The sequence below is a fragment of the Penicillium cosmopolitanum genome (assembly GCF_028827165.1).
Source record: "Penicillium cosmopolitanum strain IBT 29677 chromosome Unknown utg000002l:1.0-415252.0:1.0-415526.0, whole genome shotgun sequence".
Taxonomy (NCBI): Eukaryota; Fungi; Ascomycota; class Eurotiomycetes; order Eurotiales; family Aspergillaceae; genus Penicillium; species Penicillium cosmopolitanum.
The window spans coordinates 61,808-79,190 of record NW_026622672.1 but is presented as its reverse complement, the minus strand read 5'-3'; the positions used below and the strand labels follow the sequence as shown (position 1 = coordinate 79,190).

At 39.8% G+C, this 17,383-nt stretch overlaps 4 protein-coding genes across 4 annotated transcripts; 3 read left to right on the top strand and 1 right to left on the bottom strand.

Moving 5' to 3' along the window:
- Positions 1–527: 527 nt before the first annotated feature.
- N7509_000174 (uncharacterized protein) lies at positions 528–3,194 on the top strand (the record flags this gene model as incomplete). Its single annotated transcript, XM_056624821.1, has 2 exons — positions 528–1,915; positions 2,942–3,194. 2 exons carry the CDS (start codon positions 528–530, stop codon positions 3,192–3,194), a joined length of 1,641 nt encoding a protein of 546 aa, XP_056494686.1.
- A 7,510-nt stretch (positions 3,195–10,704) lies between these two features.
- Positions 10,705–12,435, bottom strand: N7509_000173 (transposase; the record flags this gene model as incomplete). The annotated part of the gene is made up of 1 exon (XM_056624820.1): positions 10,705–12,435. One exon carries the CDS (start codon positions 12,433–12,435, stop codon positions 10,705–10,707), a length of 1,731 nt encoding a protein of 576 aa, XP_056494685.1.
- Positions 12,436–14,525: 2,090 nt separating this feature from the next.
- N7509_000172 (uncharacterized protein) lies at positions 14,526–15,236 on the top strand (the record flags this gene model as incomplete). Its single annotated transcript, XM_056624819.1, has 1 exon — positions 14,526–15,236. One exon carries the CDS (start codon positions 14,526–14,528, stop codon positions 15,234–15,236), a length of 711 nt encoding a protein of 236 aa, XP_056494684.1.
- Positions 15,237–16,152: 916 nt separating this feature from the next.
- N7509_000171 (uncharacterized protein) lies at positions 16,153–16,385 on the top strand (the record flags this gene model as incomplete). The annotated part of the gene is made up of 2 exons (XM_056624818.1): positions 16,153–16,203; positions 16,236–16,385. The coding sequence occupies 2 exons, from the start codon at positions 16,153–16,155 to the stop codon at positions 16,383–16,385; spliced, it is 201 nt and encodes a 66-aa protein (XP_056494683.1).
- Positions 16,386–17,383: the final 998 nt, after the last annotated feature.

Genomic DNA, 17,383 nt, shown 5'->3' with positions numbered 1-17,383 from the left:
GATTTGGCCGTTTGTCTCGACCCGATTAGGAAGCCACGCTCTACATGATATAACTTCCTTTCTTCCCTCTCTTTCACTTTCAATTTCTTCAACCCCCCTCTCTTTCGCAACTCACCTTCATCATTTCTTCATCCATTTCATCGTTTTCGAACGCGTTTTGATGCTCGCCCGATACCACCGAACCATTTACGAACCACGGAGGACTCGCTGCAGCTTTGCAACTATTCGGCACTGCGTGACTCGACCAGGGACGGTCGAGTCGGGAGGAGGGGAAAGGACCTGGTTCTTTGTTCCCGAAGCTCTTTGAAACCTGCGATTCTTTGTTTCTTTCAGACCCCGCTTACTATTTCCTCTTCTAATATGCCTCGAAACCTACGTCTTTGATACGTCTTACCTGTGCTTCGAAGCCATTCGCCGGATACGATTCCTTTGACCGATCCGATTACCAACCTCTCCTTTCACCGTTACCTCCGAGACCTATTCGAATCACCTCCTTTGTTGCACGAACCGCATAAAGATACGCCGTGATGTCTGATTTCGAGATGGCGGAAAGCCAAAACACCTTTACTCCAGTGAACCGTGCTGTAATACGACGAGCCAGGATGGATGAACCAATTCCTACAGGCATGATTATCAAAGGCAAAAAGATCCACACGATTGAGCAAATGCTTGAGGCCCTGGAAGAGAGTGACGCTGCAGAAAAATATGACATTGCACTGTTTTGCTATGGGAAATTGAATGCTGCACATGACTTGCTCGGTGACGGCATCTGCAGGCTGTTTGACTATGTTAGCTCCGCAGAGTTATGGAAGGGTCATCATGAAGACCAAGAGGAATTCCAGCTTCGATGGGAAAAAGCAGTCCAGCTACAAAAGCGAAGAGCAAAGGATGCGAGAACAATCGAAGGCATTCGACAGCGAGCGCTTGTGAGATGGGACAACCAAGACCCCGCAGGCAGGAATACCACCGAGTTCTTCCAATGGGTCAAGAATCGAGCGTTTGCGGAGAAAGTTAGTAAGCTCCTGAACACAGATATGTCCTACGAGGATGTCAAGCTATCTATCAACAACCATGTCATCAAGAGATGTACCTTTGGAAAAGGAAGTGGAGCCCAGAAAACCAAGCACCTGGAACCCAGTGACCTGCTCAAGACCTGCCAGTGCCGTATCCTGACGCCGATTCTCCAAGAACACCTAGATCGTGCGGGTCTCCAGATAGACCAGGATGGATTCGTTTGTCCAAAAGGCGAAGGATTTGATCTTCCAAGGATCGAACCAAGAGCATATACCCTGCCTCCGTCTCCCGAGAAGAGTGTTTTCCTACCGGAAGATGATGCTGCTGCTGCTGCTGCTCCCCCTGATGAATTGGAAGACCAGGATATGGAGGAAGAAGAGAGCGTGGAATCTAGCCAGGATTCGGAACGCGACGAGGAAATGCAGGATGCCCCGCCGACACAGCAGGAAGTATTGAACAATGCCGTTGTCGAAGAAAGCGACGAAGAAACAGTTGCCCTCGCGGATGCACATGCGAAGTGTGGATGTTTACTGCGCCCTGCTACCCTGATACGAGCCCTCAAAGAAAAAGATTTCTCGAAGCGGAAAAATGGACTGGTCGCATTGCGAGCCATTGGAAGAAGATTAGCGAGGTCCGGAGATATCACTGTCAATACTCTTTGCAGTAAGCACGCAAAGGCACTAGTGGAAGCTATACAAATGACTAGTGCGTCCAAGAATCACCAGCAATTGGTGAACCGGGTTGCCCTATCATATCGACACATTGGGAACTGGGACCGATTTATGAAGGACCATCCTCGATGGTTTAGTTTCCGGCAGGAAAACGATCTCGGTTTCCATCGTTTCAAGCCGCAGCACTACGCCCCTCTTGTTTCTGACTTCGCCGCTGCTACAGAATGGCTGTCGGTTGATACCCTGATTGACCGGATCTACGCTGGAAAGGCCCCTGATATTCGCCCGGCAAAGGATATGCATAATGATGGCAGCACTATACTGCCAGGTCTCTTTTCATGGCTCGGAGAAGACCTCGACGGAGAACATCCTGAGGGACTATGGCCGTTGATTCACCAGGAGTTCCGAATGTACCATTACCACCTGAGCAAGTCGACAACAGAGATTGGATGGCTTCGTGGGATGTGGTATTCAAACATCCAGCAACTAATTCGGCAAGACCTCTCCTACTACATGTCATACGTCTTTTTCCGACCCGATCATGCATGGCGCCTGATTTCCTACCCCTATTACACCAAGAGCACTCAGATTGGTGAAAATACTAAGTTTCGGCACTTGGATATCAACATCCAAGATTATCTCGACACAGGACGGGGCGGCAGTATCTTGCAAGGATCTGTATCCTTCACCCAGGAAGATAAACGGAATTGTACCACGATATTGAAAGGGATGCATAAGACAGAGCGGTTAGCTGATTGGTGGAAGAACATTCAGTCCCGCGGGCCCGTTCCCGATGGCCTCATTTCTGGCATTGAACCCCATATGTGGACGAGAGATGACGAGGAGAAGTACGGCATCCAATGGACCCAAGAGGTTTGTGGTATCGGTGACGTACGTCTTTCTCTCCCATTCCTGCCTCATGGATCGACAGGACCGGCTACCGCAGTACGCAGAACAGGACTTGCGTGGTATACTGCCATTCAGGACGACCACGAAACTCTCGACTGTGCCGAAGCCAATACATGGGAGGAGCTTGCCGAGGCGCACCGCGCACAAATGCCGGCTACTAAGACACCATCTGGCTATCCTTCATCGCGGTATGGCACTATTCCATTTCCTTTCGCGGCCGGAGTTCAATTTCGAACAGCACGACACGATATTCCGAACTGCCTGGTAGGACGACAGAGATGGGACAGCCCCTCGGTTTGTATGGAATTGGACGACCTTTTTGGCAAGGATCCGGAAGTTGCAAAAAGAATAGTTCGTGACTGGCAAGAGGAAGCCTGGTATGAATACCTGCGTTGCTTCGAACTCACCAAGCGCTTGGAAAAGAAGGAATATGGCAAGCACTCCTTCTTCTCCCGCATTGAAAAAGGCATGCTCGTGGACGATCCTGAACTAGGTCTCTTGCCTGATGGTCCCACTTCCGTCGATGCTGAACTTCAAACGCTGTCGAACATGCAGCAACCTACCCCCGAAGCGGAGGTTGGCCTTCCTCATAGCGGCTAGGTGCCTATTAATGGATGAAGCATGACATGACTGTCGGAAGCGTTGTCTAACGAAAATGTTGACGTTCTTTTCTTTGTTTTCTTTGTTTTCTTTGTTTTGACTAGGGGACAGTCAAATTTTCAGGGAGGGTGGTATGTAATGGGGATTCCCGCTCTCAACATCGGTATCCTGTAGTCATGTGCTGGAGGCCTTAGCAACAAGGCCACCGTTTTGTTTCGTGAGATTAAGTAGCGTTCGTTCGATACTATCAAAAACAACATGCATGTTCCCCTTTATGAAAATGTTCTACTGAGGCTGCTGAGGTTGCGGTATCGATATACTGCGTATGAAAGGTTCTGTTATTGCTCGTTCAATCATCTCTCTATAGCGTCACGCTTTGCTCATCTCGTTCCTGCACTCTGCGAGTGTGGTGGTTTTGTCTCTTCGCGATCGACCCGTCTGCTTGACAGACTGCCAGCGAGCATTCCCATCTTACACTAGTTATCATATATATATCTTAATATACAGAAGATTAAGAGATTTAATAAGCGTACTGTTTATTATTGTATAGCTAAGATAGCTATAATTAACTAGTATCTCTACAAACTAAGTTCTATTAACTATAATATTAACTATAAACAGTAGTTCTTTACTCTTATCTAGTTTCTTAATTCTCTTTTACTTCTATTTATAGCTAAGAGTAGAAGCTATTCTTTTTCTAACTTACTATTACTAGCAGATATAAATTTATCGTTGCTAGTATTACTTTTAATAACCAGCTTTACTTTCTTAATATAGGTATTTCGTTCTGTCTTCTTTTCAGATTTAATAGTACTTTAACCTTCTTTCTTAGTTAATTCTGCTATAATATAATAGTTTCCTGGCTAGAAAGCTAAGAGATAGAGATATTTAGCGATATAGTAACTATACCTTCTGTATCAGAAGTATCTTCTACTCTATTGTTAGTCTTATATTTCTTCCTTATTAACCTATTAGGCCCTTTTTAGCTACTTTTTAGCACTGTTTTATTAGTATATTATACGTATCTTGGTTCGGTTAACAGAGATAGTTAGGGTCTAATCTATTTTATCTGTATAACTTACTCTAGTAGTTCAGTAGGGTTTTATTTTATAGAGCCCTAAGGTATCCTTATTAGTGCTAATCTTATATAGATAATTAATTAGGCCTAGGAAGTTATTTAGGATACTACAACTAAATAATACTATCTTTATAGTTATATTTAGCAAGCTTAGTAATATCTATTACTTTATCTAATCTGGCTATTCTATAGTACTAGTATCTATAAATTCCTTTTCTAGTTATAGTAGAAACTTAGTAAATAATATTTCTTCTTCTTATTTTAACTATTATAATTATCTTCCTACTCTAGCCTAAGTATTTAGGTTACTATACAGTATTACTAGGTAATTTAAAAGGTTCTCTAGACCTACTGTCTTTTATTAGTATTCTATATAGGTAACAGTATTCTTTAAAGCTATCTTTTCTAGCCGGAAAAATATATATAGGAATTGTTCTTTCCTTAATCCGATAGCTTTACTATTAACTATTAACTTATTTACTATTATCACCTTCTAGGTTAGCTATTCTAATATATCTCTAGCGTATATTAGGAGGTTAGGAAATTATATATATAGTTAGCGAAAGGGCTTAGCCTAGACCGGTAGTACTAGCAGGGATAATCTTTTGGCTAAAAGATTAGGTCCTTTCTCTAGATCTTTAGGCTCTTTTTGTATATTCTTCTTTATAGCTTTTGCTAGGGCTATCTAAGTTATTCTATATACTCTTCCTATTATATAATAACTTAGTAATATAACGTTTATATATATATTAGTTGCTATATAATTATATCTAGTAGGTTTTATTGTTGTAGTTTCTTCTAAGGGAGATCTATATCTATCCTAGTATTTATTATTAAATTAATAATATAGTCCGTATAGATAATTCTTTTGCTTATTATACCTAGGAATATTCTCTTCTAGAACCTTTACTTTATATTTAAATCAGTATCGAATAGATAGTAATTTAGGGGTATATTCTTTATATACTTAAGACTTTTTAGGACTTTTACTTTTATAGTTAAATTAGTATTAAATAGAGAGTAATCTAGGGGTATGTTCTTTATATACCTAAGACTTTTAGGATTTTTGCTTTTATAGTTAAATTAGTATTGAATAGATAGTAATTCAGAGGTACGTTCTTTGTATGCTTTGTGTACCTAGGACCTCTAGGACTTTATAGGTAATTTTATAATTACTAATCAAATCAGAAGATTATTATATATAAAGGGCTATAGCAATAACTGTTTAATTAGGGCTAGGCCTATATACTGTTTATAATAATCTTAAAGAAGAGTATCTATGTAAGTCTCTACCTGGTTTTCCTGCAGGAAAAGATTATGTAACATAACGTGATATCTCCACAGGCCTAGGCCTGTTACACTAAGAAAATAATAAAATAGTTTAAGAAAGAACTAATGTAATTATTGTAGGTAATTTAAAAGGAAAATACTAAAGTATTAACTCTGAGAAGCTATTATATTATAAGAATTATCTCTATATTTCTGTTAAAGAAAAATTAAGAAGAAAACTAATTAAACTTTACTATAATAAATAGCTTATAGAATATTTTAGAAGGACTTATATAGAAGAGCTATTAAAAAGAAAATTTTATTAGAAAAAGCTACTAAAAGACGTTCGAGAATATATTAAAATATACCTAATATACTAAAGAGTTAAAGCTCTAAGGTATTAACCTTATAGTAAACTCTAATCTCTTCTAATTCTCTATCGGCTATTTACAGAGCTAAGTATAGACTTTATAATAAGACTTCTAATTATAATCTTTAAAGAAAGAGAATATAATATAATTCTAGTAATTATCTGCTAACTTATAAAATTCTCTTAATTCCTCTCTATATCGATAATAATATCTATAGAAGACTTTACTAAACTCTTCTTTAATTAAATTAAACTTAAATATAGAAACCTAGAGAGAATTATATCTAATTAAGACTCTATCTTTATAAGTAGATTCTGATTATAACTCTGTTACTATTTAAAGATTAAACTATAATTCTCTATAGTATTCTATCCTTAAACTAATAGTTAGACAGAAAGACTTAACTAAGTTCTAGAGGATTATCTTAGGTATTTTATTAATAGAGAGTAATTAAATTAGGCTTAACTTCTTAAGATAGTACAGTTTATATATAATAATACTATAAATATATTAACTAATAAGACCTTTTTCTATATACTGCTAGAATATAATCCTAACTTCTAAGTCTAAGCTCTAGAGAAAGTACTTAAAAAAAGAAGCCCTAAGTACTAAAGAATAGGTAATTTATCTTTAAAATATTTATAAAGAGACCTTAAGAAAGCTTTAAATTACATAAGAAATATAACAGAAGTTATATAATAAAAATTATAAACTAAAAGACTTTAAAATTAGAACTCTTATATCCTTTTTAATAAAGAATATCTACTTTAAAGCTAAAGAAAAGAAGTTATCTCCCTAATAAATTAGATTCTTCTATATCCCTATAAAGATTAGTATATAGGTATATTATATTATATTACTAGAGAAATACTTAAGATTATATAATATTTTCTCTATCTCTCTTCTTAAGCTATAGAATAGCTAAAATAAAGATAATTTATAGATACTAATATCTAAACTTAAAGATAAAGAGGAATAGAAGGTTAAAGAGATTTAAGATAAAAGAATCTTTAATAGAACCTTATACTATTATATTAAATAGACTAGCTAGCTATTAGAATATAACTAATAGAAACCTATAGATTACTTAAAGAATATATAAGGTATAATAAATTTATTTAGAAGAAAGAAAATAAAGAAAACTATATTATAAAGATAATAAAACCCCTAGGATACTACTAGGAAATACTACTAATTTAATAATAATTATCTTATATATTATACTAATTATAAAAAGAAAGATAATAAAGGAAAGACCTATAGGCCTAAGATTAATACTAAATAAGGCTATTTAAACCTTAGAAGAGAGAAGATAAACCTAGAAGCTTACTAGGGTAAACTATAAATATCTGCTAAATTATAAATACCTTAAATAGTTACTAATATTATAGTAGTAATAGCTCCTATAGATAAATTAGCCTTAAATCTAACTATAATCTTCTAGAAAAAGAATTAAATTATACTTTACTAAAGACTATAATCTGTATTACTAATATTAAGATAAAAAAGACGTTAAGGGTATACTAAAGATCTGCTAGTATTAGTAATATATTTCTTCTAATAAGTAGCTATAAAAGTATCGTAATCCTTAAATAAATTAGGATAGTTCTGGCTATTAAACTTTAGGCTATAGGAGAATAGATAGAAACTAATAGCCTAATAGAAACTTTTTAAGAGATAAAGAAAGAAAATAATTACTATAGCTCTGCTCTCTGTACCCTAAGTAGGTACTAGTATTCTAATACTAAGATTAGTAGAATCTCTAACCTAAATATCCTCTGCCTAATCTAATATTAAGTAAAGCTAATATATATTACTCTATATTCCCTAAGAAAACTACTATAAGTTAGCAGTAAATTAAACCTAATCTAAAGAGATCTTATACCTAAAAGTAAGTCTTACTTTTAGTATTATAATAATAATACTTAATTAAAGTAACTATATCCTACTAGTAATATACTATAGTAACTATACCTATAGGTATATATAATACAGTATAAGCTATATATCTAATACAGAAGGTAAAGAATAGCTCTAGAGTAATATTCTAAAGAAGATACTTTTTTTTATAAGAAGAACCTTTTTTCTTCTCTTCTTTCTTCTCTTCTTCTTCCTTACTATCTAAGGATTATAGGCTTAGTTTATTACTAATACTGCTTATATCTAAGCCTAATATACTACTGTTACTATTATTAGCTATAGGAAAAATATTATAAGCTTTAATATTAAAGAACAAAACGGACAGAATAAAAAGAGAGAGTTAGAGAGTTAAGAAAAGGATAAATAGATAAAGAGTAAGAGCAGAAAAGAGAGAAACTTTTATTATAATAATAATAAAGAAGTTATACTGCTTTATTTATACGCTATATAAATAAATCTAAAACAGTACTATATCAGAAGCCTTTATTAGAAAGGAGTACCTTTAAGTAAGTTACCTATTCCTGCTAAATATTATACTAATGCCTAGGCTAGCTATTGCTCAGAGAGGAGGATAAATTATTATAGGATTCTAAGTATATAATACCTTAGATACTTAATACTAATCTGAAGCTAAATCTCCTTTAAGTTACCTGTATATTAAGGCCTACCCGAACCCTAATATATTTAAGATCCTATAAGTATTCAGGATTCTTGCTCTCTTTAAGAATTAGTCTGTATATTAACTATCTAATCTAATCTCTACTATCCGATATCCTTACCTAGTCACAGGTCTCTAGCCTGACAACTTAGTAACCATTATATATTCTTTTACTTCTATACTTTGGACTACGTCTGGAGTATTCTCTGTCAGAAGGATACTTTTCTTAGGATAACTCAGATAATTAGGGTCAGTAATAATAGCTAATCCCTATCTATCTGTTGTTAATCGTATAGATTCTCTCTCAGCTTCTCAAAATTACGCAGCCTAATGTAATATAGCCCTCTTCTGGTACTAAAATTATATAATTTTCCAGAGAACTAGGGGTCTTCTGCGTCTCCTATATAAATAAACTCGAATAGTTTTAATTCAGGGGTTTTGCAGCTTTACGAGGGGAATTTTAACAGTACGATAGCAGTCGTCTGTATACTCTGTCTAATCTTATTATTGTTTTTAAGATGATTTTAATCAGAAGAGTACTCTTTCTTAGAGATAAGTCTTCTTATGAATAGCTATAAAAGGCCTATTCGGTTTCGGACATACTACCATATGAGATTCTGGAGTGAAGTTGTGTGTATTGAGTAGTATCTAGTACATAGAAGGTTATATATATAAGAAAAGCTATCTACGGTAGACGTAACATACCGTAATGGTACTTTGGGGATCACAATAATAATAATCTAAAAGAAAAACCTAAAAATATCTATTGAAAGATGGGAATGCTCGTAGGCTGTCTGCGTTGGCAGACGGGTTGATCGCGAAGAGACAACACCACTACACTCGCATAGTGCAAGGAGACAATAGGCAAGCGTGACACTATAGAGAATCAACAGAACAAACAACAGAACGAATAACAGAACCTTTCATAAGCAGTATGCCGATACCGCAACCTCAGCAGCCTCAGGGAATCATTTCATAAAGGGGGAACATGCATGTTGAATTGATAATATAGAACGAAACTATTTATCCTCCTTAAACTAAACAGCAGCCTTGTTGCTAAGGCCCTAATCACATGACTCTGAGATACCGATGTTGAGAGCAGGAATCCCCACTACACTATATATAAGGCCTAAAAACAGTTCTGATACATACAGCATTTAAAGGCTTGGTATATTTGATCTGTTTACACCAAAATGGGGACCCACTGGGTCCCCATGTGGGTTTTGGGTTAAGGGCCTCAACCCAAAACCCATTTTGGGCTGGGTTGGGTTGGGTTGGGTCATGGTTGACATGGGTTCTGGCGATGTCTACCTAGGACAAAATCGTGGGCGCTAGGTGACTATCGACATACAATATCTGTTGTATGTTTTTTTTTCAGTAAATCTTTTGAAGAGTACTGAGCCATATTATACTCGGATTATATCCTCAATTCGACCGAAATAAAAGCGTCAATATACCGAGAGACCAAGGGGAGCAGCTTTGCTCTCATTGCAACAACTTCGAGAAACATTGAAATCTGCAACTTGTGGTCGTGCAACAGTAAAAGTTCCGGGTTTCTGAGAGATTTCTTCGTAAATAGTTGCTTTTTCATCCCGATATCCCACTTAGAAAAGTTAAGTTATGGCCATCAAAGATAACAGGTCGTGGTGTCGGTATCATGCTCAATCCACACCGCCAGTTCCACAAATCAACGATGAACAACAACAGAAAGAAATAACATGTCATCGCCCCTTTGCAGGGCAACTATTCTCTCAAATGCTTCTTACATTCTCTTATGTCCTTCTCGAAATCTATTTGCGGGCACTAAATGGCGACGCGCGACAATTTCACGACGTCTGTTGTCGCAAGGATGAAAAATGGGTACCGCAGATAGGAAAAGGAAACTATCAGGAGACGAAGCAAACAACCTGGGACAAAACCAGCCCATTGACGAGTCAACCTGGGATAATGCCTACAATTACTTGCTGTAATCCGTAGCAGAATCTGGTCGTGATATCGTATTCAGTGTAATAGAGGCCTATTGCGAGAAACAAGTGCATTGAATACGCGATACTAAGTGTGGGGAAGAGATGAAAACAGTAGGTAAGGCCTCGCAGATAGCAGTGCCGCACTCGTATTACAATACTGCGCGCACCCCACCTGGCGGTGAGGGTGCGCGTCACAATTAGAACAATTGTCAGAATTAGAACAAATTGAAACTATTTACAACGTTTTTCAACGCACTGGATTTGAATCGAACCAAAAAAGTAATCCACCCTCTCGGGCAGCTTTTTCCGCATCTAATGATGCCTGCTTTGCCTGTGAAACCTCTGTTGCTGTTGGTTGGTTGAGCTTGTGGCCTATTCGTTTTGCAGCTTGTTTTGCGACCTTTGTTGCTTCCTTCTCCTTTCTGGCTTTAATTGAGTAGTTGGCATCACGTACACTCAGTATATTAGAGCCAGAGAGTGGCTTTACCTGTCGCTTGTGAAACTGGCGTTGTAGAGGACGACGTGCAGCTGATATACGACGAACAATATCTTTGGTTAATGCTGCGTGTTCTATGATAACACCCTGATGTTTCAGAACTCGATTTAACCCTCGCTGAAGCTTTGGGGATATTCTCTCTTTTCTGAATAGCTTCTCCAGCTTCCGATGATTCCTTTTGGCAGCTTGTATTGATTTTGGAGGTGAATTCTCAATACTGGATGATCCAGGTTCAGGAGGAGGTGGTGTATGCTCTTCTCCGTGTAGTCGTAGCTGAGATGTATCGATATCAAGGTCCTCAGAACTTATTGGAAGCTTCATACGAAGCTTCTTAACAATATCTTTGCCATTGACTGGGAAAATACCACGTTCTTTAAACGAATCTCGGATAATTCGAGTGTTGAAAGTACGGGCGCGTACTCTGGTGATGACTCTTAAGAACTCTGATTTACCAGCCGGCATACCTGCAAAGTACGACATCTCATTATTAACCACCTTGAAATGCTGTTTATAAGCCAAAAAAGGCTTGCCATCAAGAGGCTGAGATATATGAGTTGTATGAGGCTCAAATGCGATTGGTAAAATCTCATATTCCTGACATTTTTCGAGGAATTCAACCGTAAGATGAGAGTTATGACCATCAAAGATCATAATACGCTTCTCATTAGGTTCTACTCGCTCTTTTGTTGCTTCCTGGAAGTGACCAAGCCACTCAAGAAGTAGTTCATCAGAAATCCAGCCATTTGGAGAGACTGCTGTAAGTGTACGTGGTGGAAGGCCCTCGCTGTTGTCATACCAAACTTCTTGGAAGGTGGTACCTTTAAAAACGAACAACGGGTCCATAAACCAACCATCTGCAGCAATACACTCTAGAGCAGTAATAGTCTCTGAATGCTCGTTTTCTCCAAGATCAGGCCCTCCTTCCTGCCCTAACACTTTTCGATTCTTGCCTTTTCCTGGTTGGAAACCACATTCGTCAAAGTTGTATACCAACCGTGCTGGGGTATTCTTTTTGATCACATTTTTCAGCTTCATATACCACACATCGAGCTTCCATGCGTCCTCTGCCTTAATACGCTTATACTCCTTCGTTCTCTGCTTCACTGGCGATAGTTTCACATCCTCTGGCAAACGCTTAATAAAGCGATAAGCCCAGCGATCGCCTAAGATATGATCTGAGCCTGCGCGAACTAACGAGAGCTGCGCCATCTCATGGAGCAACGCCGGGGTTACTGGCATATGATATTTGTTCAATTCCACAATCCACAGAATCAAGGCTTCCTCCTGAGTATTATCAAGAGCTCGATTTTCAGGTTTTGGTGCTGTACGAGGCTGTTTACCCTGGCGGATGCGTCCCCGCAATACCCCATATGAAACACCATATTGCCTCGCGATTTGCGACAAATTCGGGTTTTCAAGGAGACTGGCGGCTTCGCAAGCCTCAGCCACACGAGATTCGTCAATTTTGGGTCGATACGGCATAATGGTGGATGGTAATAGCTTCACGAAGGCTGGTTGTGTGAATTTGTTCTAATTCTGACAATTGTTCTAATTGTGACGCGCACCCTCACCGCCAGGTGGGGTGCGCGCAGTATTGTAATACGAGTGCGGCACTGCTAGGCTACAAGGATCACACTAGGCCCAAAAGGGAAGCAAGCCTGATCCAGAGTGTTACATTCAGCCTCAATGTCAGAGCCCACGCATTGCATGCTACGTGGCATTGCATACAAAAAAAAGCAACTATCAGGGCGGAGCCAGTAATTATACAATGACATTACTACAATAGTAATAAAATAGCTGCGGGAATAACTTCTGAATGGACCTCCGCACACACTATCGGTAACTGCAGAGTAATGCTATGCAAAGTTCCTGTTCGTGAACCCCTCCTTAAGTGGACTCTGGAGCTTGCTTATATGGCCTTTCTTGAAGCTTGGGCTAAGCCTCCTCCTAATATTTTTGACACCCAGATCATCCAACAGCAGCCAACCATATCTAAAATGCCGATCGAATTTCACGACAGTAGGACGATAGGAGAGGGGCTCGTCGGCGATCGCAGAGTGACAGACAGCCTATCTCCTTGCCAATACCAAACCGAAATAGAAGCGACAATACGAGTAGGCCTCGGAATCGCTCCACGCCCAATAGAGCGCATAGATCTGAATCCTTTCAAGACTTTAAGGGCAGATATTCCGAATCGAGTGAGGAGGACTTCTCGCATGTCGATTTCTACTCTGACTTAGATTCTGATGATACGGACGAGGATGATGAATCTGAATTTACCTTCGACGCCCCTCATCTCGAAACATTCGAGCTGCCAACGGCACATATGGTGCCATCAAGTAACGGGTTAACTGAGCCGGGGTCAAAGGCCGATGCCAGCATTCCAAAGCAAAAATCGCTTGAAATTGCGCAGATCGTCTCTTCAAATTATATTGAGAGAAGAGAAAATGGATCAGTTGAGTTTTCTGGGGAGCTGATGCGAGTAAGCGGTCGAGTGCCATCGCTGTTCTCCTGGCTGTGAGATTTATAATTTCCCAGACACCCATCAACTTGAAGCAGTACTAATTGCCACAGACATCTAAATCCCGAAACAATGAGCTTCAACAAATTCTCGGTATGGTTACACTAATCCGCATATAAGTGGCGGCCTAACAAGTTCAAGGAAATCGCTGTTTCTCTTCCCAATTTATCTCGAGGTGAGAATGACGATGTTTCTCAGTTTCTCAAAGGGGTCGGAAGTAAATATCAGAAACCCATTAGAACAGCAAACGGTCGCAATGGTTGGTATATGGAACCGACTGTTGTTACTAAGTCAAGGGACCAGGCGCGCTTTCCTGCAGTCGATGGTGTTTCAGCTGGACATGAGAACTATCTTTTTTTTTGTTTGCCATATTTTAGGCTGGAAATGCACAACTCGATGACTTTGCCCGAAGGGGGTCATTTGCATCCCTCACAGCCGCTTTTTCAATCCCATCATCCGTCCATCGGCAAGCAGCGTGACCTACAACAAGTTATCTGTAACTTGCAGGGCATACCCGAGAACCATTGTTTTCATGTATCCACTCTGTGGTGTCTGCTCATTCCCGATAGTATGTGTTAAGCCTCATGATTGATCGATGTGCCTTTGTCGCTTATACTTATATCAGAGTACATTCTCACTTGCGCCAAAAGTCTGTCTATTGAGGACATATTGACAGACTCGATCACGGTCCAACATTCGCCAGCCCCCAAAACATTGTCAATTAGCTCATCCGCTCTGCCATCGACTTTCCAGGTGGAGTATGATACCAGGCTGTGGTTATTCTCAATAGATCAGTGCGACACCTGGTTTGTAAGTCTTGAAGTATCTGAGAGAGACATGAAACGAGCCATTTTGACATTCGACCAGAAATTTATACGTCGCCTTTCCGACATAAGTCTGAATCTCGAAGAGACATTTCTTATACGTTGGAGAGCGCGCGTTCTGGAGCCAACGCAATGGCCAAAGCTCATCACTCAAGCAAAAAGATTCCCAACGAGGATCCAACTGGTTAGGCGGTAAGTTATATGAAGTTTTAACGAGTTCTTAGCACATGTCTCTAATCAATCTAAACAGCAAGCATGCAAAATTGGCCGACGCAGAAGGCGGAAGCTTACCCCCATTTAATCGCGAGCCAGAAACCTCGACATCACCAGGACCAGCAAGTGATCGACTGGCGGTAATACGTGAAGATGAAAAGGGGATTCGCAGTCGCAGTCAAAGCCCAGGTGGTACGAGCGTTGGTTCAACAGACTCGAAGGAAAAACCAGGAGACACCTCGAAAGACTCTACATATTCAAAGGAACGAGAACCTTCTTTCCGTCAGCCATTTCCGCCACCGCGGAAGACAGCAAACCATCCCTTCAAGTCTAAAGAATTCTATGCCCTCTTGTGGTTAGCAGTCAGTCCATCAAGCAATACCCGTGAGACAGCAAGAAACGAAGATCCCCAGCGGTTGGATAATGATGACCATCAAGAGAAGATTGAGTCGTTTATGAAGAGGCTACACGAATACATGGAAACAAACGAGAATACAAGAACACGGATTGAATACCAAAACACCACCGGAAAGACCTTCGAGGACATGAATCGCGTTCTGACAGGCCTTAAAAGAACCAATTTCGACTCAGAACAGGCCCAATCTTTGCAAATGCGCTTTGCAAGCGCCGCTGAATCAGCCTTTCAAATATTCCTGCCTACAAAATGGCGAACCAGCATTTCATCTCGATATTGGGGAGCTGTTATTACGATATTAACTGTATAGAATCTCTCCACATAACCTGGTATGAAAACAAGTGCTAATAATAATTATTCTATCGTATAGGCGGTATCTCCAAAGAAACCCGACTATTTTCTTCGTCGCACACTCAGTACCCTCGATGACATTAGCAGTCTGGGAAAACAACTCCGAGCCCAGTTATCTGCAGGAAAAGGTCCAGATCCGAAACAGACAGACACACCGCGAGAATTTGCTAGAGCCTGGTATCATCTTCTTCTATGCATGCTTTTCTGGTCGCCACAAAATATGGAACCAGCATTCAACCAGTCGCGGAGCTGTCGGAAATTCCTTCTCTCGGCTCAAAGAAAATTGCTGAAGATGCCCGACGGACCTAGCCTTCTCGAGTCAGAAGTGCTTTTACCTACAGGTCTATTAGTCTTCATGGCCCATGCTCTAATCAAGGACGTCACAGAGGAGTATCCAAAAACGAGAGATACATATTGGGAGTATTATGGCGAACTTGTAAGAGAAATCCGATTTCATTCGGTGATGCTCTGAGACTCCCTAAACTAAAGTGGATCTAGGAAATCAATGTCCGAGCCAATCCACTAGATCGATCGCATCAACAGAAAGTTTCCGCTTTCATTGATGAGATACGTATTATTCAACATCATATTGATTCTCAGACACAAGTTATGCGGGACCTAAAAGCTCGACTATCATCCACTAAATCCGAACGGTTTCAAGATACTGATCAGGAAGAAGCCTACCCAAGTCCTCAGCGAGCTATACTGGCAGAGTGTATATCGTCACTATCTGAAAAGGATGACTCATTTCATGACCTCTTGGGCAAAGCAGAATCGTTAATCAAGGCTGTAAGATGATCCCAGCTGCCCCCCCTTTGAAAGTAATTATCGGCGAAGGCTTTACTGACTAAACCCAGAGTACCGAGTCAATCACGATGAATAAAGACCGCCAGGAAACCGCAATCTTCATCTTCACAGTTGTGACGGTAATATTTCTTCCCCTGTCTACAGTTTCCAGCTACCTGGGCATGAATACAAGCGACATCCGAGACATGCAGAGCAAGCAATGGGTATTTTGGGCGGCGGCTGTACCACTGACAGTAGTGGTTTTATTCGTGGCGCGATTATGGGCTTTCCCTGGGTTGACTCGGTCATCCCTAATGACTAATTTCCCGACTTCTCAGATGCCTTATATGAATCCTATTCCTTCACCTCCACTTCCATATGTTTTTCGTTTTCCGCCCGGAGGCCGTGATTCTGGTCGCAGAAGGCCTACAGAATATTATTCATCTCATCGTCGTTAAATGGTTTGGCTTGTTGCTCTTCCGCATAAGATTGTTATCTTCCGGATAGTCATTATCAAATTCATCTGCAAGTACTATCTTGATATACTATTTCTGCAGACGCGTTAGAGTTTCTGCTTTATGGAGATATAAACGAATTATCACACAGGTTTAATGTCTCGTCATGGTCCTTTTTCATTCGTGGCAATACTTTACAGGATACTAACTTGTTACCAATATTGCTGAGATAGATCAAAATATCAATCCTGCTTTTGATTGAACCTTATGGTAAAGACAAGGCGAAGAAGCGACCGATCACAAAGATATATACAATATTAGCCGCGGGCCGTCCACCCCCCGGGACATCGACTGCGATTCGATTAAATGATACAATATACGCACGAGTTGTTACTCGGGCGAAGCCTTGCCCATTGGGACGACCGTCGGCCGAATGCTGAGTCACTCAGTATCAGTTTGTCATATTTCCGCCGAGTCCTGCTTGAAGGGCATGCAATAGTAGCTAAAAGTATGAAAATAAAATTAAGCACTGTTCGCGACCGCAGCGAAACTTGCGACGACGGCAGACCGAGCAACTGAGCCTCAATCGAGGTTTCTTAATCCGGCGAGGCTCAGACGGAGGCATTTTCCGGGAAAATGTAGAGATTGGATAGGATCAAGTATCCAGATCCAGTGTTCAATTCAATGGCAAGACGAGGAGAGGTAAGTTACTAGGAACATATCGGATGACGTTCTTGAAATTATCCGCCCACCGCCCAAAGGCAATATGGATAACTAAGTTTGTTTTGTTTTTGAGTTTCTACTATGTACAAAAAGAAAAGAAACTGACAACAAAGCGTAGCTTATAGACATGGCTAAAGATGCA